The 23,417-nt window shown below is 40.2% G+C and overlaps 2 protein-coding genes across 6 annotated transcripts in view; one reads left to right on the forward strand and one right to left on the reverse strand.

Annotated features, from left to right (window-relative positions):
- The window catches only part of ATG10 (autophagy related 10), a 227,760-nt gene extending 211,547 nt beyond the window's left edge, over nt 1-16,213 (forward strand). For 3 of the 5 annotated variants that reach the window (XM_021699641.2, XM_021699633.2, XM_021699624.2), the window contains exons 6-8: nt 7,990-8,087; nt 8,704-8,819; nt 15,964-16,014. In XM_021699641.2, the coding sequence (XP_021555316.1) occupies nt 7,990-8,087; nt 8,704-8,803 (198 nt within the window). In that variant the 3' untranslated portion in view covers nt 8,804-8,819; nt 15,964-16,014. Of the gene's footprint in view, nt 1-7,989; nt 8,088-8,703; nt 8,820-15,963 lie in introns of all 5 variants that reach the window. The other 2 variants (XM_021699648.1, XM_021699657.1) reach the window with 2 other exon arrangements.
- A 5,532-nt stretch (nt 16,214-21,745) lies between these two features.
- On the reverse strand, nt 21,746-23,265 carry RPS23 (ribosomal protein S23). Its single transcript, XM_021699611.2, has 4 exons — nt 23,037-23,265; nt 22,429-22,588; nt 22,053-22,173; nt 21,746-21,937 (listed from the first exon to the last, which is right to left on the reverse strand). Exons 1-4 carry the CDS (start codon nt 23,038-23,040, stop codon nt 21,791-21,793), a joined length of 432 nt encoding a protein of 143 aa, XP_021555286.1. The 5' UTR covers nt 23,041-23,265; the 3' UTR covers nt 21,746-21,790.
- Nucleotides 23,266-23,417: the final 152 nt, after the last annotated feature.

Here is a 23,417-nt window from a genome sequence, read left to right on the forward strand (position 1 = left end):
AAAAGGCAGGAGGGTATTCCAGACAGAGAGAACCTCATGTACAAAGGTTTAGAGGTAAGAAAAAATAGTGTTTTGGGGGGAACAGCAAGTAGTTACTGGTAAACTGTACATAAATATAAGTAAATATCTAGTTTTCTAATTCTGAATAGGATTTTTAAACATAAAAATGATAAAAGAAATAGAAAAAATACAGATTTAATTATCTAATACTACATTCCACATGTAAATCATCATGAGCAAAATTTAAAGACAATTAACAATCTAGAAATTTAAAATATTTTGAATATCTCAGCATCTTTTATGGGAACTGGTGTTACTTGTTTATAGAGCACTCTTTTACTAACATTTGAAGACTCACAGTGATGGTTGAGTGAATGAAAAGAATTAGTGTACTCAAAAGTTATGAAAGAGCTAATACCCATTAATAAGAAAACCCCTGCAAACCCTCACTAGACAAATAGTAAAGAAAACATGAGCAGATATTTTAACTTGGGAATTATCCTTGGCTCTTTCTTTTTTCTCGTACAGCATATTGAATCCTTCAGCAAATCTTGTTGGCTCTCCTTTCAAAATAAATCTCAAACCTGACCATTCTCCACCACCCACAGTACTATCACTGAGTACAGGCCACCATCCTATCTGAGCTACTACACCACCTCCTACCTGCTCTTCTGCTTCTCCTTCTCCAATATCAAGACTAATACTTGAAACTGTAAATCAGAATATGTCACTTTCTTCAAAATCTCCCCAAAGTCTCTCCATCACACTCAGAATAAAACTCCAGACCTTTTCCGTGTCTTGCAAGGTGCTCCATGATCTTACCTTTTGGTTACCCCTCCAGTCTTCCTTTTGCCACCATTACCCTTCATTCCACCTGGCCACCTTGGTCTTCGTACTGTTTTTTGAACACTCCAAGCACTCTCCCTCAGGAGGATCTTAAGGTCTTTGCCCTTGTTGTTCCCAAACTGAAAATACTCATTTCCCAAAGAATTACATGGCTTGCTTATTACTTGGTCAGCTCTCTGCTCAAGTGTTACCTCTGGCAAAGAAGCCTTCCCTCACCAACTTGCCGAAAATAGCATGCCTCCCCATCATTCTCTATATATTAAAATTTTTTTCCTCTTACCCATTGGACCCTTTCTGCCTTACTCTATATAAAGCATGTAAAAAGAATAAAAGATGTAGACCCAGAAAATTCCTAATTCCTGAACATGTGAGTATGGAGTTGGAATCCCTCTTCTTCCCTCCCTATCCCCAGGCATCAGAAAAAAGCCTATGTAAACTTCTCTGGAAGGACACATTTATAATCCTAGGCCTCAAAGAATTACTGTATTTATAGTTCTACTAGGTCACAATTTAAAAAATACAGAATTTATAACAAGCCATTAAAAGGGAAAGCTAGCAAAAACAACAGACTATAGTATCAGATACTCAAATTCATATGTTAAAAATTTTTGGTGCAAAAATACAAAATAAATACGTTGACTGTAATTCTTAAAATAGAAGAAAATACTGACAGTATAATACAGGAAGAAAAGACTATCAAAAATGATCAGGTAAATTTAATATACAATCAAATAGAACTTTTGAAAGGAGAGCATCTAATTAGAAAGCCTAAACTAAAAAGCAATAAATATAAAGGAAGCATTAATGTGTTAGAAGAAGACTCTGAAGAAATTATACACATTGTAGCAAAAATTGAAAGATGATAAATATAACAGGTTAAGAAACATTACAGAGGGAGGAGGACAAAGATGTATCTAATAGGAATTCCAGAAGGAGGAGCTGGAGGGAATAAAACAGAATTAATATTCAAAAAGCTGATGCTGAGAATTTTCCAGGATTGCTGAAAGGACTCTGATATTCAGATTCAGGAAGCTCAGTGAATCCAAGCAGGATAAATGAAAAGGAATCCACACATGGACACACTATAGTAAAACATCAAAGGGAGAGAGAAGATCTTAAAAGAAGTGACAATGTGGGTGCCTGGGTGGCTCAGTCGGTTAAATGTCTGCCTTTGGCTCAGGTCATGGATCCCAGAGTCCTGGGATCGAGTCCCGCATCAGGCTCCCCTGTTCAACGGGGAGTCTGCTTCTCCCTCTACCTCTCCCCCCTCATGATCTCTCTCTCTCTCTCTCACTCTCTCTCAAATAAATAAATAAATAAATAATCTTAAAAAAAAAAAGTGACAATGTGACCGATAGTTCACTTCCAAACAGACAAAAATGGAAGCCAGGAGAAAATGGGATAATATATTCAAAGTGTTGAGAGAATATGATTGTATCTTAAAATTTTATATCTACAAAAACTTATTTTTCAAAAATGAGGGCAAAGATAAAGCATTAACAATATGGGACATTTACTACCTACAGACCTTCCTTCACTAAGGGGTGTTCTGAGGGACATATTTCAAGGATAAAGAAAATGATCCCAGAATGAATACCCTAGATATAGGGAAAAAATGGTAAGCAAAAAGAATAGTCAAATGTGAGTAAATCTCAAACACTGAGTTCAAAACATTAATAATATCTAATTTATGGGATTAAAAAACAAAAGATACAACTGAAATACTGGACAACAGTAGAACAGAAATCAGGAAGGAGTGATCAGAGTTAAACATCCCAGGGTACTTGAATTATGTGGGAGAAAGGCAAATATACTGACTGACTATATTTTATTAAGTAAAATGTTTACTTAAAGATTGTGGGATAATTTCAAATTCATAAAAAAGAGAAAACAATGAGAAAATAATTTGAGCCTACACTCAATTAATCCAAAGGAAAGCAAGAGGAGGAAAAATGAAAAGCAAAAGAAACATTAAAATCGAATAAGTAAAAAGTCTAAAATGAGAGGTGGCTGGGTGGCTCAGCTGGTAAAGCCTCTGACTCTTGGTTTCAGCTCAGGTCATGATCTCGGGGTGGTGAGATCCAGCTGTGCGTCGGGCTCTGCACTGAGCATGGAGCCTCTTTCAGATTCTCTCCCTCTCTCTCTGCGGCGCCCTCCACCAGTGCACGCTGCCCCTCCCCGCTCCTGCACATGTGTGCGTGTGCGCTCTCTCTCTAAAAAAAAGTCTAAAATAAGATGGAAGAAATTAAATTATACCAATGATCACAAAGCCTATAAATGAACTAAACACTCCATTTAAGAGAGAGATTAAAAAGGTGGATTTCTTTAAAACCTGTCAATGTTATTTTTATAGAAAACATATCAAACATGAGGATACACATTGAACGGCAAATAATTTTTTAAATGCATAAGGTAAATAGAAATTTGGTGTCGCTATATTTTTATCAAAAGTCCTTTTTTGGGGAGCAGAAAGCATAATCAGAGATAAGTATGATCAATTTTGTATTAAAGTTTCATTCCCTAGGAAAATATATGCATTTAAATAAAGCAGCTTCAGGATATATAAAGCAAAAATTGACAAACTACAAGCAGAAATGGACAGATCAGCTATTACAGGGGAGATTTGAACTTCTCTTGGAAATTCATAGATCAAGCGGATAGGAGTCTAGAAAATGTGGACAACACAATTACCCAGCTTGATCTAGTGACACATGGAGAGCGCTGTAGCCAACAACTCAAGATTCCATATTCTTTATATATATTCTTAAGCACCCATGGAACATTTAAAAACTAAGAACAACAAAATAAATCCAAACAAAATATACGTAGGGAAAAAATAGAAATAAGCACAGAAATCTGTAAAACAGAAGACAAAGAAACTTCATGAACACCAACAAAAAACATATGGCCGGGAGTGGCGTGTAGTAGCCACCGATAAACATCTATCTGTTTGATGAATAAAAAGCAATAGAAAACTACATGTGTGTACATGAAAAAGTTTAAAATTCACCAAATAGTGATTAACTCTGAGTTGGGCAGTTTTAGGTTATCCTGCTTTTACTCTTTGTTCTTTTCTGTATTTTCTGAGCTCTCTGTATGTATTGCCCTTATAATTTTATGAAAACACATTATTTAAAAATAAAAACAAATAGATTTTTGAAGAGATGGGCTAGAGAGGATTAAACGTCCTTGCTGCCACCTCTGGTCAGTGGGGTGAGGCGGTGCAGTGTAAGGCTGGAATTTGGAGGTGCTTCACCCCTCACTACATGGGTGACTTTAAACATAATCCCTTTGAACCCATTCTCCAAAGTGGCAAAAAGAAAGCCTTCCTCAAAGAATTATTCGGATAGGTGACCCCGTGCAAAGCACTTAGTACAGTGTCTCATACCGTAGCTGTTCGATAGCCCTGTTCCTTTCCCTGCTTGAGGAAGCAGGCTTAGGGAAATATCCCTCTCCATTTCTAAGGAATGTACCCTGAGTGCAAGGCAAATTTGATCAGTCTGGAATATGAAACTGGATGAAAGCTTAGTATGTGAAATTATATTTGTGCCCTCCTGGAGAGCCAGGAAAATTAAGACACGAACCAAGAAATTCATCCCCTTTATTAGATGTAAGAATGAAGGTGCAGTATTATCATTTCCTTGTGATAGTCATATCTAATAGTTCTGAAACCAATTCACAGTTTTCATGTCAGACTTATTTTATGAGACATTTAACCATTGCTAAATTAAATTTCATAGGAGAATGTGCCTATATAACTCCTCTGGAGTTACAGAGATAGAAATCGGACCCATCATTTCTATTTTCACAGAAAACTATTTAGCAGAACTTTGCTCCAGTAGAAGTGTTTATTGAGTTGTAAGCCTAACACAGTTCATTGGCTGCATGTATTTCCACACTGACATTTTTCTCAGTGCAGATTTGCATCAGTTCATTAGTACTGACAGCAGATGGTAGCACTTTCACACAAATTTACCTTCTGAATTGATCTAAGAAATGTCACTAAAAAGATCCTGACAGTTTTGATGTTCTTCCATTTCTGAAAATGGTATGTTAAACAAATAAGGTGTAGGATTTTAGATTTTTTTGAACTCCAGCACATAATTCCTAAACCAAAAATGAAAGACGGCTTTCATCTCTGATTTTGGCTGTCTGAAGCCTGAGCCTTAAAAAATCCAGATAGCATGAGCCTAAAAAAATCTCCATTGTAGAAAAATGGCTTTTGGAGAATATTATCCAGATTGATTGTCTACACTAATCAGATGGCTCAAATTATTTGTAAATTCTCTACTTTGCTTTGAATACAAATTGCTTGGCTTGCAGAAGTAGTGGATTGAATGTGACTGAAAACATAGTATTGGCTCAGGTCATAAGGCTAACTTTGAATTCTGTCACTTCCGCAGAATTAAGATATCCCTAAGATTAACCACATTTTAAAACTACAGATCCTTTTGGCTTTAGTTAGGGTTAAGTCATTATAAAATTATCAGGCAAGAAGACTTAATATTTGCTAAGTGAATGAATGCGGGTGTATATGAATTCTAATCACATTGGGGAAACTTTTTATTTTTCTACATTAAATAATCATTATTATATTCATAATAACTAAGGTCTGTATTCAGTAGTCTTACATATTTAGAAACAAGGATTTTGGGTTATTTTAAAAATTAATTTTCCATCTGTATTTGAAAAGTAATTAATGGTTTGCTTAATTTGCCACAACTAAGAGAAGCTGTTATATTTGAGAAAGCATTGGGTGTTGGCCATATACAGTTTAACCATGGAGGTGATTATGGATGTTTTTGACACATTGCTAGAAGAGTGGTCATGATTAACAACATACTTAAGGGATTTATTTAACAACAAGAAGGAGCTTTTGGGTTCCAAGTGCTCTCAAAATCAAGGGGCCCTTTTTATTTTATTCATGGCACTTACTATTATTTGGATTATCTTGTTTCTTTATTTGTTCTGTGTATTTATTGGCTGTCTCTTGCACTGGCATGTAAGTTCCATGGGATCAGGGACTTTATCTCTGAGAAACAGTGATCTCTATTACTATATCCAGAACTGTTCCTGGCAGACATGTAAGAGATGATCAATAGATATATGTTGAATTAATAAGCACTGGTTTAAGGCAGGTAAGAGGAGCCAGAATTAAGCTGGACAGGAGGACTTGCCTTAGGCATAACACATTTGGTTTGTGACCCTAGGGTTGGCTTAGGGATAAGCTGGAGGGAATAGGGAAAGAGGAGGAAAGAGGGAGCCCAGGCTCTGCTCTAAGAGTCAGGCCACTGGGCAGACTCTGGAGGTGGCACTTGGGAGACATACACCAACCCACACCCAGTGAATACCTCAACCCTCATCACATATATGCATCCCCAAATCTCCACACCCAGTGTCTCCAATACACAGTGGAGGTGCCTCCAATTTCCTGTGAGTAGGTTTATGCACATTCACACAGACGTGAGTGTTTTGGGGTTCGAGGCTAGAGTTAGCAGCAACAACCACACATAATTCTTTCCAGGGATGCTCTGAGTTCAGCTCCTCCTTGGACCGGCTGAGAAGAGGAGAAGAAGCCAAGAGAAGTTAGGCCCCTAGTCCAAATCCAGCCAACAGGCTTGTTTTATTTGGCCCAGTCTATGTGTTTTTTTTTTTTTTAAGTGCCAAAATTTAAATTTAGGAAGTTTTACATAAAAATCTGGATTCCTAGGCTATTTTGACAAATGGGAAGACCTGGCACACGGAACCTGCATTCCCACATGGCACAATTGGCTGGAGCAGAGTAGCAATCATAGTCTTGGCTGGGAGCACCCTCTGGTCCCCCATAGTCCCTGTCACTGCCGGTGTATTCAACTGACCTTGCTCCTTCAGGTCACCTGCACAATCTCTGTAGGTATTTGTCTTAGATTGCTTGGGAAGCTATAACAAAATACCACGGACTGGGTAGTTTATAGACAACAGAAATGTATTTCTCTCAATTCTGAAGTCTGAGCTCAAGGTGCCAGTCTGTTCTCATGAGGGCCCCCTTTCAGGTCACACCCTTCTTGTTGCGACCTCATGTGGCAGAAAGGGGTGAGCTAGCATTTGGAGGTCTCTTTTATAAGGTCCTAAATCTCATTCCTGAGGGCTCTACCCTCCTGACCTAATCACCTCCCAAAGGTCCCACCTCCTATAAGACCATCACCTTGAGCATTAGAATTTCAACATATGAATTTGGGGAGATACAAACATTTAGACCATAGCCGTATTTGCAGTTGCAGTCTTTGGCATAATGGCGAATCCACAATGTAAACGATCAATAAATTTATTGTCAATAATTGCTTTTGCGTCAGTACAATTTGTGCGAGGTCACTCCCTACAGGAAACCTCCTAGGGCTCCCCATTGTTTGACAAATGATGTGCATCTCCCTACCCTGGCAGTGAGCTGACCTGTATTTCTATGCAGTCATTCTCTTATAAAGGCAGTGGAGTTCCAGCGAATGGGCTTTTGACTTCCAGAAACAGCCCTATAAGCTTGGGAAAGACAGAAGGATAGAAACAGATAAACAGAGGAACTCAGGAAGAAAAGAGACAGACAGACAGACAGAAGTACAACAATTTAAATAATTCAGGCCATTCTCCTGCCTCGTCCCCCTGCCATTCTACCCATCGAACATGTGCCTCTTGGCACTGCAGTCAAGCTCGAAACAATCAACATGGTGGCCAAGTTTCTGCAAAAAAGTGTGCGAAAGATTTTGATCCCCTTGCAAAGAGGTGAATGAAATACGTTGTTCAAATGGTCAGGCTTTTGGGCTTCGCGGACATCCCTGAGGAAGAACTGGGGAATAATTATAAGCCAAAGGGAAACACAGTTGACAATGAATTCGAGGGAAATGATAAAATCGATCTATAGTTTGTATCGTGTAAACAAAACCGTGTGCCCTCCTCTCCTTGATTGTACTACTTTATCAATTCGTAACTCCTTCTCTCCAGCTTTTTCTCATGTTTGGATTATGAATTATATTTCAAAACTGAAAGTGATCTGTATCTTAATTTAGTAACTTGGAATTTAAAACAAACTTTTATTTTAACAAACCAGATTGTGTTTTAACTTTTTCAAAGTAATTCACACTGGCAATCCTGGACCAACTCTGATTTTTACAGGAGCATCCAATACTTGGGCAACCCTTTTTTGTACTTCATCCCTGCAAGACGAATGAATTCATGACTCCTGTATTAAAGGATTCTCAAAAAATCAATAGGTAAGAAACATCAAGATACATTGGCTTTTACTCTTATTTTAAAAATGTTAATCTTTTTATGTGACTCTAAAAGCTAAGCTAAAAAGGAAATATTGTTTGTAATAACAGTAATGGCTAACAGTTATTGATTTTTACTGTGCTAGGCACAGTTCTAAGTATTTTAGATATATTAATACATTGGATTTTTATAACACCCCATGAGCTAAGTTCCACTATTTTACCCAGTTTACAGAGGAGAAAGCTAAAGCACAGAGAGGTTAAATAACTTGGCCAAGTTCACACAACTTGTTCAGTGGTAGACCTGGGATTTGAACCTGGGCATTTTCGCCGAAGAGCCATGCTCTTAACCACTACACTCTGCTAATGCCGTAAATTTTAAGTGTCAAACTGGAATCATCAAGAGGAGTCAGGAGCCTTAATGCCTTGACTCCCCCATTAACTACCTCAGTCTCTTTGGACCTCAAGTCCTTGTCAGGCAATGGAGCTGACATTTGGAAATGCTGGGATTCCACGTGGTGGGCACACACCTTTGAAGGCAGCTCGTCTCTTCTGTTGGTAGTGATTTTCTACCACTCATCCAACATTAGAATTGCCTGTATTTTCACTTGTTTCCTAGGAGTGTCAATTATATCACATCATGGCTGAGCGTTGTAGGGCCAGTTGTTGGGCTAAATCTACCTCTGAGTTATGCCAGAACAGCCTCTCAGGATGAATGAAATGTCACTTGACAAGGTAAAGAGGAAAGCCTGCACTGAATGTTTTGCTATTATAAAGATCCTGTTGTCTCTGTTGCACTTGGGGTCCCTACTGGCCCCATCAAATATTAAGTCTTCTTTCATCTTTAATAGGCTGAATATGAACTGTTTGTTTAGGTTTCCAACCAACCAGTGCCCAAGCATTTGGGAAGCATTGGACTTTGCTCTAATAACACTCACCCAACTACAGGAGTAGATGACTTTATTTCAGAATTGTTATTCTTGAAATAAGTCTTCACTGTTCAGTTAACCTTCTTTTATTCTCTTAGCTTTTGTTTTGTTCTTGTTCTTCACTTTCTTCTATTGAGCCAAAGACCTAGAAATTGTGGCATGAAGAACACCAAAAGTGTACCTGGCCAGTCCTGGTTTTAATAGGACAAATACCGTGCAATAGTTCAACTCACCAAGATTTTGACATGGATTTATTTTTCCATTGGAGGCAAATGTCTGCAGTAACTGCTATGCTGTATCCCTCATCTGGAAGAATTGTTGGTTTGGAGTTGCTTGCTTTGTTTTTCATTTTATCTTGCCAGGGGCTGAAACTAAGATAAAAATGTAATTGTCTCTTTAAAGAATCTGGATTAGTGTCTATCGATGAGGAATGTACTTTAGGGTCACCTGAGGATCTTTTATGACTGCAAGTGCTGGGGTCCACCTCCTGCAACAGCCTCTCTGGGATAGTTCTGACACACCTGCTTCTGGAGAACCTCTGGTCTGGATGTACCTTTAGTGTGGTATTTATTTGTTTTGTTTTGGTCTCCCAACAGGCCTTTTCCAATTCTGTGTATCGCTCCAACAAGCTGGACTTACTTTCTAACATTTGTCTGGGCATTGCCCTGAGCCTCCTGGTTGTTAAGAATATCCAGGAGACATGTGTTCACGAGGCAGGCCACTCGGAGGAAGCGGTCAGGGAGAAGGGATTATCGGCTGGCCAATTACAGAAGACTGTGCCCGCACTTTCAGTCTGTAGGTTCGGGGCTGAGCTCTCACACACGGAGCAGAAGTAGAGAACGGGTTAATTCAAACTGCTAGAAAAGCTAAAAGTAAATTTTAAAATGCTGAGCTGCACATATTCATACTGGGATGAGAGCCTGCTTACATGCTTGCTGGGCATTTTGGTATTTACCACTTAACATCTTTTCAACTTCTGCAGGGATTTCCCCCTGCCCCTCCCAATGTAAACACAGATTTCTCAGCAAGTCATTTCTCAGACCATGTCATTTCTAGAGTAAAAAAAAACTAAATAAATTATAATAATGTGTCATCTGGATGATGTACTTGTCTGGAAATAATAGTTATCCTTTGCTAACAGATTCTGAGATGATAGTAGTCAATCACTGTAGGGACAGTGTGTAGGTTTTTTTGTTGGTGTTGGTGTTGTTGTTTTTAAATTAATTTTTTTTTTCTCTGATTGATGAAGACCTTAAAATTCATCAGTAGCAAGAAAAAGTCCTGAAAAGCTCTTATAGGTTCTAGAGACCTCCCTCCCCAGATAGATCCCTCTCCTCAGGCCGCTCTGTTTCTTTTCAGAATATTTTGCATTTAAAAAAACCACACATTTAATTTTTGGTTGATAAAAATTTCCATTTTTAAGAATGCATCTATATAACAGACTGTTATCCCAACAGTTATAAAACATTAGAAAATATTTTGTTTTCTCAAAGTAACAGTTCTTACTCTGCAATACAAGGATTTCCCCTCCAGGTTTCTTCTCCAGTTAATATAATGCAGAACCCCTTCAATCAGAAATAAGGCTGGTTAAAGCTGCTTCCAGCCAATATCCTAAACTCTGCTTTTGTGTAGCCTTGGAAAACTTACTTCACCTCTTTGGTCCTTGGCTGTGTGATTTGTGAGAACAATTGCAATTCTCGGGTCTGTGAAAACGAAGCATAGAGATCTAGACTGTGAGTTTGGTTAGCTGCTAGCTGTGTGACTTGGGCTAATTTTCCTAATCTTCTTTAGTCTTTTACCATTTCTATGTTTAAAGAGTCCCTTAATATCCACCCCCCTTACCTAACCAGATCAGGGAGGAGATCAAAATGGTAAGTCAACCTGAATGTGCTTCATAACCTGCACAATGCCATATGGAGAAAGAGGCGTGAGGGATAATTGGCCCCAGCTCCTGCCCAGCGCCAGCACACCTTCTCCCTCCCACCACATTTCAGGCCTGATTCCTCCCAACACGCATGGGCCCCACATCCTTCTCTGACTGTTGTTCATGCTGGCTCCCACCTGGAAATGCTTCCTTCTCCATCTCTCAACTCAATTCCCAACCTACTCTATAAAATTCACTCTTACAAAGCCATCTCTGACCACCACAGCCACCACTGGTCAGCCTGTCCTTTCATTACGTACTATACTTAATTATATTAGCATTTCATTGTCTCCCTTTCACTCTGATTTCTTCCTCTCCTTGATGATGGATAATAAGTACTGACCCACTTTTTTTTTTTGGTATGTTGTAAGGTGGCATGCACAGAATAGTTGCTGTCTGTCCCTTGGAAGTGATCGAGGGAAGTAAGGCTCTCAGTCCAGGGATTCGAGTCTGTGGGCGAGAGGCCGTGTTGACCATTTGGTACTAGCTTACAGACCAGGAGCTAAAAAAACAAAACTAACCATTCTCCTAACACAGATGTATTAGAACAAAGAGGAAAAAAGGATGTTAAAACTGGGTTTTTGCATCCATTTTTCCTGATAATAGGTATAGTTCTTCATGCTCTCAAGATATGAGGAAATGGAGGTCTGCATTGTCACAACCAGCTCTTACATAATTCAGAGAGCTGATATTCCAGTGAGTTGGGTTTTTTATTTTTTTTTATGATTAAAATATGAGAGTAAGAATATGCAAATATTCACTCCACCAGATACCTATTGAGTTCCTCTTATATACTGAGCCCGAGGCTAGCTGCAAGGGATGGTAAGTGGAAAGACATGACCCTAGCTCATAAGAATGCCCAGTCCAGTGGAAAGACAGACAAGAAGATTCAGGGACAGAAGGATGTATGCTGTGGCAAAGGTGTGCAAAGGAAGCACCCGGGAAGATTTGTAGAAGAGGAATGTGAGTGGAGCTGTGAAAACCTTAGGAGTTAGCCAGGTTAAGAATGCAGGAAAGACCTTGAAAATGCATAGGGAAGTGGTCAAGAGTGAGGCTGGCTAGCAGGACTGGGGCCAGGTCTGGAGATCGATTGCCACACTGAGAATTTGTATTTGGTCTAAAAACCAGAAAGAGCCACTGAGGGAATTCAGGTAGAGGAGGTGAAGTGATCACATTTGCATTTTAGAAAGATCCTATATTTTTAAAATGACTATTGCATATAACTAATCACACATACACTGTCAATTTTTTCACCAGCAGGTTCTGGCCCACAGGCTTTAGAAGTTAGGAGTGCAGAAAGAGCTGGGAGTATGCCAAGGACATTTTTCAATTTTTGCCCAGGGCCTTCCAAAACAAAACTTTCCAGTGTCCTGAAAAGCCTGCGTCCTGGCTGTGTTACCTGGGGCAAGTCACTCCACCTCTCTGAGCCGCTCTTTCCTAATGTATTAAATAGAAGGAAGTGTATTAAATCAAGTAAAATCCAGTTATTAGTTTATGACCTCTCTCTCTCTCTCTTTCTCTCTCTATATGTTTAAGAAATAGAATATGTCTGGGAAACGCTCCCTGTGTGTCTTCTTTACTCTCACACTACACACACAACACTTCTGACTCTAGATGTGTGGATTTTTCCCACAACAAACAATTCTGCAGTACCAGCTGGGGTCCGACAATTCAGTTCTAACACTATCAATCTGGAGTTAGGATCAAAGCCTGTAAGTTAAGACCTAAGTCCCACAAGACTGCCCCACTTTAAGACCCCAGTCACAAGTCCCAGGTTATCACCTGTGTTTCTAACTGACCAGCTATGAACCAGGATTACCATGACCCCCTCCTTGCATTGATTAATTTGCTAGAATGGCTCATAGCATTTAGGGAAACACTTATGTTTACCGGTTTATTATATAACAAGGGATATGATAAAGAATACAGATGAATACCCAGATGAAGAGCTACATAGGGCAAGAGCCAGAGGGTCCCAAGAACAGGAGCTTCTGTCCCCATGGAGTTGGGATGTACCACCCTCCTGGCATATAGATGTGTTCACCAGCCTGGAAGCTCTCTGAACCTCGGACTTTGGGGATTTTATGGAAATGTAATCACATAGGTATGAATGGTCATTAACTCTACTTCTAGCCCCTCCTCCCCCTTCCTGGAGGATGGGGGACAGGGCTGAAAGTCCCAAGCTTCTAATCAGAGCTAGGTCTTTCTGGTGACTAGCCCCTATTCTGAAGCTATTCAAGAGCCCACCAAGAGTCACCTGCTTAGAACAAAAGACACTCCCATCACCCAGGAAATTCCAAGGGATTTAGGAGCTCTGTGTCAGGAACCAGAATCAAAGGCCAGGTATTAGAAGAGATGCTCCTCATGCTCTTATCACTTAGGAAATTAGAAAGTTTTTAGGAGCTCTGTACCAGGAATGCAGAGGGCAGAGACCAACATGTGTATGTTCTATTATTTTACAAATACATGGGGGGAAAGCACATAATAAGGATATTATTGTTTTCTGACACTTTGGTTTCAGATATATATATATATATATATATATATAATCTGTTTATATGGGTGTGTACGTATTTGCACATATGCATACTAGGTGGTGATGTAAATATATTTCTAACTCCAGGGAAGAGGGATTTGAAAACTGATGGACAAATAAGCTCCCTTCCAATTCTGAGACCCTTTGAATCTCCCCCCTCCCCCCTTATACTGCTGGCCAGTAAGTTGCTGAGGGTTGTTCTAGAAGGATATAGGCAGCACTTAACTACTATTGTGCCCATGGCACTGAGATACTTAAATATGCACACAGGTCCTTTTATAGGGCTTGTCTGTAAAAGTGCTTTCACATTTTTATCCTTAAATGCTGTGGTGTTCTTTCAAGCAGTACTGTAACGTAAAGTCCTTGCTTTTAACTTTTGTATTGTCAGTAGCAACACCTAGTGGTAAAAGAGCCCAATTGCAAGTATCCTGTTTTCTAGACTATTAAAACTGAAAGTGATTTTAGAGATCACCAAGTCCCATTCGTAAATTATTAAAAACAAACTGGAAACTCACATTTTTTTCCTTACACTGAAATATACTTTACATGAGAATAAATAAAGCCTCTGGTTGCATTATGATTTCTTGGATTTCTTTGAAGCTTTTCAAATACCCAGAAATCACGGTTACAACTGAGGCAAAAAATTAAGCATACCCTGATAGGTTAAACTGGAAATCATAGTTCAGGATATGTACAGCCTTTGGTGCATTGTTATTTACACCTGCATGCCAGATCTTCAGGGTTTAGCATGATGCCTGGCACGTGGTGATACTCAGTAAATCTTTGTGGAATGTTTGTATATGTGGCTGAAGACTGAGCACAGGGAAAGATCTCATGATCTTTCTGCAGGCACCAGGCACTGGACCTGCTTTCCTCTTTGAGAACTGTGACCCACTCTTTCTTTGAGAAGACTTCTGTTCCCTGACAGAGTGGTGGAGTGGGAGGTGGTCTCCTCTACCCCCTTCTTCAATAGATTCAGAGAGAATAGCCAGGCCCTTACATGCTTATTAATAGGGAAATGGCTAAATCAAACGTGACGCTGTATGGCAGTTAAGGGGAATGAATTCAGCCTCCAAATAGGAAGTTCTCATAAATAGATTGTTGAGTTAAAACAGAAACTAGATGATAAATACGCATGCAACTTAACACTATTTATATAAAAAATACACCAGTATCACACATTTTCTATAGTACATATACAGTATATGTATGTGAAAACATTAAAAATGATCTAGAAGGACACACCAAATTTGTAAGAGAGGTTATCTCAGAGAGTGGAGAGTGGGAACTGGGATTGGAAGAAATCAAAGATGTTGGCTCTTTTTGTAATGCTACATTTATCTAGCTGAAGACTGTGAAACTAAAATTCATTTTTAGAAAAGATTTTAGTCCTCATAGATAACTTGGAAGCCACAGAAACATTTGAAGGAGAAAATTTTAAATGTGCTTAAGCGTAAATCACCCATGGATAACTGCAGTCAAATTTTTGATGTATTTCTTCATACTAGTTTAAACATATTTAATTACGATCATTCCGTATATGGTTTTACATTATGATTTTTCCCACTTTAACATTGTATTGGCAGCATTTTCCCTTGTCATGTGGTTCTTTGAAAAAACAACTTAAAATGACTAGTAATCTTCTATATCAAAATGTCCCAACTAATTCTCCTGTTGTTAGACTTTTAGGTGGTTTCTAATTCTTCACTATTTAATTAGTATGCATTCATTGAGCACTCAACCTCTTATGTGGTCAGGACCTGTGCTAGGGAGATAGTGGTCCGTAAGGTAGACATAGCCCCTCTCTGAGAGAGCTTTCAGAAGGTAATGCAGTGAGAAATGTGTGCAGAAACAGTTGCTCACATTTGGTTTCTTTAGGTTATACTGTTACTAAGGGAATGAACAGATCAAAGGATACAGAGTGTCTTAAGACCTCTGACTCATGTTGCTAAATTGTTCACCAGTAAGGCTATAGGGATTTATATTCACAGCAGTAGTCTGTATTTTACCATTTCCTAAAATCTTTGAAAATAATTTTATTTTCCTTTGCTTTTATTACGGAATTGATCATTTTTCTCTTCATGTCTTGGTAAAATTTGCATGGATTCTCACCTTTGTTTCTTCCCAATATCTATGCATTTCTCAGTGCTGCTGGAGTTAGCTTTCCAGCTTCTTTATTGTCCATTTTATTGCCCCAAATCTCTGTTTTTTCCGTATCAGAGCAGACCATCCATATATTGTTCTATTACAACCAGAAAGCATAGAATTAAACAAATAACAATTATAATTAACAATGTAATTTAAAAAACAATATTATGGAAAATCTTATACCTACTCAAAAGTAAGTAATATAATGAACCCTCACATACTTACACATCAGAATCTGTAATTACCAAGATTTTTGCCATATTTGCTTCACTTAACCTTAACTTTATATTTGCATAAATATTTTAAAGAAAATTGCAGACATTATGCCATTTGTTTTTACAGGTGCATACTAAATATTTTTCATTTGATCTATTCTGACAAGTTTTACTTCAGTCTTAGATGTTAAAGCATCTTTGGGTTCTTGTCCTCTGCTGCTTCTCCTGAGGTGGAGCTTTATACCCTCTTTCGGATTATGCCTTTGCCAGTGACACTGAGGAACTTTCCTCTAAAATGGCCCACTCTTGAACCCTCTTACACTGTTGGTGGGAATGCAAGCTGGTGCAGCCACTCTGGAAAACAGTATGGAGGTTCCTCAAGAAGATAAAAATAGAGCTACCCTACAACCCAGCAATTGCACTACTGGGTATTTACCCCAAAGATACAAATGTAGTGATCTGAAGGGGCACCTGCACCCCAATGTTCATAGCAGCAATGTCCACAATAGCCAAATTGTGGAAACAGCCGAGATGTCCATTGACAGATGAATGGATAAAGAAGATGTGGTTCATATATACAATGGAATATTACTCAGCCATCAGAAAGGATGAGTACCTACCATTTACATCAACGTGGATGGAATCGGAGAGTATTATGCTGAGCGAAAGAAGTCAATCACACGCACACACAAATATGCAGGCACACATGCATGCATATTATGTCACGGGCAAGAAAAAGAAGAGTATAGTGGCAGAAAAAACCTACCTAATTATAAACACTAAAAAATGTATAAAATACTGAAAGGACAAAATCAATTATTGCATATAGAATTAAAAGGGTTGGAAAATAAAACTGGGAACCTAAAGAGGGGGAAAGTTGTCCTACTTACCTGCAAATGTACACAAAACAGCACCTGAAGCTGTCAAACTATATAGAAAAAAGTATAAAGACTTACAGTAAGCATGGATAAATTCACAAAGCTGATGGGGCAAAATGATATGACAAGACAATCTATTTCATATCACTGTTTCCAAAGCAGGTGTTAATGGACAAAACATGTTTCAACATGTTTCTCTCAACTGTTCTCAGCTGTGATTGAAATGAAATATTATTTAAAATGTGGTTTCCTGGGGCGCCTGGGTGGCTCAGTCGTTAAGTGTCTGCCTTCGGCTCAGGTCATGATCCCAGGGTCCTGGGATCGAGCCCCGCATTGGGCTCCCTGCTCAGCGGGAAGCCTGCTTCTCCCTCTCCCACTCCCCCTGCTTGTGTTCCCTCTCTTGCTGTCTCTCTCTGTCAAATAAATAAATAAAATCTTAAAAAAAATAAAATGTGGTTTCCTTTGCCCACTATTGTACAGATTTAAACATTAGCTGATTGGTAAAAGAGGTAAGGAAGCATAATAATGTTTTCATTAGCATCTAAACTTATTTGAAAATTTGGGTATGTTCAATCTTTTTTTTTTAGATTTTGTCTATTTGACACAGAGGGAGAGATAGCACAAGCAGGGGGAGCAGCAGGCAGAGGGAGAGGGAGAAGCAGTCTCTCCACTGAGCAAGGAGCCCGACATGGGGCTCGATCCCAGGACCCTGGGATCATGACCTGAGCCGAAGGCAGCCGCTTAACCGACTGAGCCACCCAGGCGCCCCGGGTATGTTCAATGTGTTCTACACTTTATCCCAGCCAAGTAACTTGACCTCTTGTTGTTTCTAATGAACCACAGCAAATGAGATTTTAGAAAGCTAGACTTAAAAAAAAAGAAAAACTACTCATTGTGAGTAGGTTAAAGAACATTCATGTCAATAACTTATTACCACAAATAATCAAGCAGATCACTGGTAAGGACCTGTGGAAGGTACTTCTCTGGAAGCTGTGAAAGGGTGATCTGGGGCCATGATTTCCTCCTCTCCCTCCTGAGAGAGCAGCTCTCCTTGGCACTCGAATTGCTGTTTGAAAGCTTTAGGTTGTCTGGGAAGCAGAATGTGTTACAGGAAGGGATCTTGATGGTGCTCATTATGTCTTACTAAAGGTCCAAGGTTCTGTGTGTGAGGGGCCCCCTGATTTTTGAAGATACACACCACATATTAAAGGCTTGAGTGACAACCTGAATGAGGTGGCGACTGTGCTTGTGCAGATTTGGAAATGTTATCTGTGGCTCATGAGTCCCTTCAAATGTGTCACTCTAAAAATGACTTTCTTGGGGCACCTGGGTGGCTCAGTCGTTAAGCATCTGCCTTCAGCTCAGGTCATGATCTCAGGGTCCTGGGATCAAGCACCACATCAGGCTCCCTGCTTGCGAGTCTGCTTCTCCCTCTGCCTGCCGCTCCCCCTGCTATGCTCTCTTTCAAATAAATAAATAAAATCTTTAAAAAAATAAATAAAAATGACTTTCTCCTATGAGACAATTTATGCCCCCAAACATACAATTTTAATGTTTTAATGCTTTGGTCTAGAACCCCTGTGGTCATGTTTTCATGATAATAAAGTTTAAAATCCACTTTTCTTCCTCACATACTAACAAACATAGTAACATCACTTTACCAAATAATGTGGACAGGAATTGTGCTAGAAACTAAGAATGCTCAGTACAACCTGCCAAGACAATCCCCCAACTATAATGTCATAAGAACTGTGAGCTAATACTTGAATGAGCCATTTAAACAGATTTTATAGGCTAAAATAAAGATTTTACAAGCCACTGTTAGTGAAAAATTTATAGTAATATGGTAATTTATGATCCTGGCCTCTTTTCTTGACTGTGCAAAAGCCAATAGAGAAACGTTAGCTGCTTGGACAACCTTGAAACAGACTCCAGGAGTGTTATCCACAGCATGACCATTATGACCAAATCCTGCCACCAGACATCTTCCTAGAATTAAACAAAGGAAATTCATGTATTTTGTAACAGGACCATTTGTTCCCTTACTTTTGAGATTAGAAAGTTCTTTATGTACTTTTGATACAAGTCTGTTGTTGATATATGATTTGCAAATATTTTTGTCTGGTCTGTGGTTTGTATTTTCATCCTCTTAATAAGATCTTTCAGAGTAAAATTTTTAAAAAGTCCAATATATACTTTTTTTTTTTTTTGTGGAATGTACTTTTGGTGTATTGTCTAAAAGCTCTTCACCTAACTGTTAAGTCATGACTCAGTTTTCTTCTACAAGTTTTATAGCTTTACATTTTATTCAGATACTGTGATCCATTTTGAATTAATTTCTGTATAAGGTGTGAGATTTAGGTTGAGGTCCATCCTTTTTTGCAAATGAAAGTTGATACTATTTATTGTAAAAACTATGCTTCCTCCATTGAATTGCTTTTGTATCTGTCAAAAATCAGTTGGTCTTACCTGTATTGTCTATTTATGGATTCTATTTTATTGATCTGTGTCTGTCCCTCCTTCAATACCACACCCTCTCGTGTGTAGCTACAAATTAAGTCTTAAAACCAAGTTTTGTGATTCCTCCACCCTTTATTCTTCATATTCAGTATTGTTTTAGCTATTCTAGTTCCTTTGCCTTTTCATATTAAATTTTAGAATTAGCTTTTCTATTTCTTTTTTTTTTTTTTTTTAAGACTTTATCTGAAAGAGAGTGCCAGAGAGCACACAAGCAGGGGAGTTATCAGAGGGAGAGGGAGAAGCAGGCTCCCCGCTGTGCAAGGAGCCCAATGTGGGACTCCATGCTAGGACCCTGGTATCATGACCTGAGCCAAAGGCAGATGCTTAACCAACTGAGCCACCCAGGCGCCCCTAGCTTTTCTATTTCAATAGGAAAAAAACCATCTGCTGGGATTTTGCTTATATTTTGCAGCCAGGTGTCTCATTTCTCTGACCCTACAGCCTCCATGTGCAGTTGGGCACAGCCCAGGGCTGGGCACACACTTCATGCTGGAATCCGGATCCAAGAAGGGACAGCTTCTGTCACAAGGTGGTGGGGGATGGGGGCAGAATGAGCCATAAGGAGGCAGATTCGTTTCAAAAACTTGGGGGTTTGGGGCATCTGAGGTGGATTTGTGTCAATCTGTCAGTCACTTAGCTATAGGACAGGCATCCAGGGTACACCCAGCAGACAAGTGTGAGCCACTGTCACAGGTCTTAACTCCCAGGTGTGTTGTTCTCTACAGGTTTGGCTGAGGTCTCAATAGGGAAGAAACAGGATACTGTAGAGGAGTGGGTGGGTGTTGGTGCCACCCCATCCTTTAGCTCTGCCTTCTACCCCCTGCATGGCCAGGCAGCACCTCCTAGCTCCCTGCACTGCAGCTGACCCACTGCTGACCCCTGGGGATGGAATCCTGTGGCCCTTGGTGGCCTCTTGTGGTTCAGGCCCTGGGGGGAGGAGGGGGTAGTGTGAGACCCAGAGATCTACTGGGTTGGGTCAGCTATGCCCATCCGAAAGCATCTGGTCAGCCTTTGAGAATGATTTAACCAATACCTGTTCAACTACATACACTACTAAGCCCTGGAATAGAAACCAAGGAACAGCCCATCTTATTACCAGCATAAATTATCAAATTAACATGTACCATTTTGGCTCAGTCGGTTAAGCAACTGCCTTTGGCTCAGGTCATGATCCCGGGGTCCTGGGATGGAGCCCCGCATCGGGCTCCCCCTGCTCGCTCTGTGAGGAGCCTGCTTCTCCCTCTCCCTGCCACCCCCCCGCCTGTGCTCTCAAATAAAATCTTAAAAAAAAAAGTTCTATGTCAAACTTTGTATTTCAATTAAAAAAAAAAAAGCCACTCTCCATCCTTGTGGAAAGACAAATCACAACAATCATTCGTGGCAAGAATAAGCACAAGTGTGACATGTTTGGGGATCAGTGAGGTCTGAGATGGAAGCAGCAGGCGGCATGAGATACCTCCTGAAACTGCACCGGGAATGCAAGTTTGAGCACGGGAGAGATCAGTATTGCTGGAGCAGGTAAGGACCAGACAAGACACAGATCTTATGTGCTGTGTAAAGGATCATGGTCTTGACCTTATGGGAAATGGAAAGCCAAAGAATTTCCATTTTCCAAGATCCTAAACATAACCTAACACTAGGCTTTGATCAAAGAGCAAGTAACTCACATTTATTAATGCAGCCTACAGCAGTTCCTCTGGTAAGTTTCAAGAAAGCTACTAAGTTTCATTTTAGACCCCAGATTTTACCATTTTTCTCCTAAGGAAATTTTGCAGCAATTTACCTACAGAGAACAAACTGATGGCTACCAGAGGGGAGGTAGACGGGGGAAGGGTAAAGTGATGGAGATTAAGGAGTGTACTTGTCATGATGAGCACCAAGTGATGTATGGAATGGTTTAACCACTATGTTGTACACCCATCTTCCAGTAATTATCAAGCTACAACCCTTCTCCACTGTTTCTAACTAATCACTTATACTTTGTGCCTTGAAATAAACCTCAAGGTCAAAATCTATTCACTTACTGACAGTCAGTACAAAGAGCATTTAGGCAATCTTTTATAGCTGAACACCCTTGCTCTTAAACAAGTTTCTCTCCTGCGTCTTAATTTTCCAGGTGTACACTTCCATTAATGCCTATCTACTCAATCACCCAGTGCCTTACCTGCTGTCATAAACACAGAATTACAACATGAATCGTGAACCTTTACTCATATCCCAGAGCAGGGAGCAACTGGAAGGTGGGTCCCCAGGGAGATGGATCCCAGAACGTACATTACCATGGTTTCCCAACATGATTCCTGCTTTAAGTCTAGTGAGTTTTTAAAGCCCTCTATACAGGGATACCATGCATTTATTCCAGATTATCTATTTTGTTTATTCCATGAAAAGGAGAATAACTATGAATCCCGTTTACTCTAGAGAATTCTGAATTCACAGTATTTCCACTCTCCTAAAATGGTAAGGCATACACTGCATCTCTGCAGTAAGGAAAATAAGACGCAAAACATATTTTTGGCTTATGAAAATTTATTGTCATGTTTTCACCATCAAAACTTATGATCTTGGTCTTTCCTTCTTGCCTTTGTATAAGGCCAAAAGAGAGACATTGGCTACTTTGACAACCTTAAAGCGAACTCCAGGAATGTCACCGACAGCGTGACCTTTGCGACCAAATCCAGCAACCAGAACCTCATCATTTTCCTGGAATAAAATCAACAGTTTACTTCCGGTGTCATTGGTAATCACTAAAAATACCCATTCATCGTATAAAAAACTAGGAACAACCATCTCAGGAACAGAAACAAGACACACTTACCTCAATAAAATTCAAACAACCATCATTGGGTACAAAGGCTGTGATTTTTTTGCCATTCTTGATCAGCTGGACCCTGACACACTTCCTGATGGCAGAATTTGGCTGCTTGGCTTCAACTCCTCTAAAACATAAATGTCACAACACAGTGAGCTGCCTTTCTGAGAAAGGATACCTTTTAGTTTGTTAGGCATACAATTTATTAGAAATTATACTGTTTCAACCTTTTTAATCTAGTCCTAAATTGGCAAACTCATGTTACCAACTTTCAAACACTGCTACAGAAAGACCTAGAATTTACCTCACCGCTTCCTTAAATGTATTTGAGGTACCACAGTAAAATAAACCTTGAAGGAGAAAACAGTGGTCTTTCACTTACACTTTTTCCAGCACAATTCCTTTTGCATGGGAAGCGCCCCCAAAAGGGTTGGCCTTCAGGGCTGTGCCCAAATGGGCTTTTTTGTACTGTTTATCATGCCACTTCTGATCTCGTCGGTGGCTGCGGAGCTTCCTGGCAGTACGGAGACCGCGACACTTGCCTAAAAATAAAATCTCATTAGTTCCCCCGTAAACACCCCAGTCATATTCCACATCGTCTAAGACCCTAGCCTCACCTGGACTACAAACCGATAGGCTTTCATCACACCCTAGCACATGGTCCAAACCTCCAAGTTTCCCTCGAACCAACAATGACGCGGACACAAGCGCTCCATTCGGTGCATGTTCCCAAAGGAATGAGCCCCCTCATCAACGCTCCGGGGCAGCACCGGCCACCCGACGTCCCTGATAAGGCGAGCTCCGCGGCCTCTGCGCCACATGGGCCCCTTCCGCACCAGGCCATGTGCCTGCTACAGGGGCGCTTCCTTGGCCTTCCCCATCGGGACTCCCGGTGGCGTCCTCCTCACCGCTCTGTTCCTATCCGCCCGTCCGTCCCTGAGCCCCCGAATTCGGCTTCCGGTCCCCTCAGCCCGACCCCGAACAGCTCACCCATCCTGCCGGCGCCACGGGCCTGAGCAAAAGAGAGAAGCAGAGCAGGAAGGAGCCACAAGCCCCTGCGAACAAGCTCCGCCCAGCCAAGGACCCATGCAGCTGTCTGCGCAGCGCCTGGTCCGAAGCTGGCTCCCCTTGTTTGAAAACGACAAGTTTGCAACACTTTCCAGAATCTGCGTCTTATTTAGTTTGTGTGAAATCCAGTGGTACCGAACTTGCATTGTTGTTTATTTCCTTTTATGTCAATGCTAGAGACAGAAGGAAAGTGGACTACCAATCCCAGAACTCTTTGCATGAGACTCGATCGAGGCGCAGGCGCTGTTGGCAAACTCACCGGGGCGGGGCTTAGTCGGAGCGAAGAGAGGTGACTTGTCGTGT

This window comes from Neomonachus schauinslandi, chromosome 7, assembly GCF_002201575.2.
Source record: "Neomonachus schauinslandi chromosome 7, ASM220157v2, whole genome shotgun sequence".
Taxonomy (NCBI): Eukaryota; Metazoa; Chordata; class Mammalia; order Carnivora; family Phocidae; genus Neomonachus; species Neomonachus schauinslandi.

Coding starts and splice junctions, on each gene's coding strand:
- RPS23 (XM_021699611.2), bottom strand. Junction 22,174..22,428: donor GGAATTGTGCTGGAAAAAGT/GTAAGTGAAAGA, acceptor TTTATGTTTTAG/AGGAGTTGAAGCCAAGCAGC. Junction 21,938..22,052: donor GTTGTTTGAATTTTATTGAG/GTAAGTGTGTCT, acceptor ATTTTATTCCAG/GAAAATGATGAGGTTCTGGT.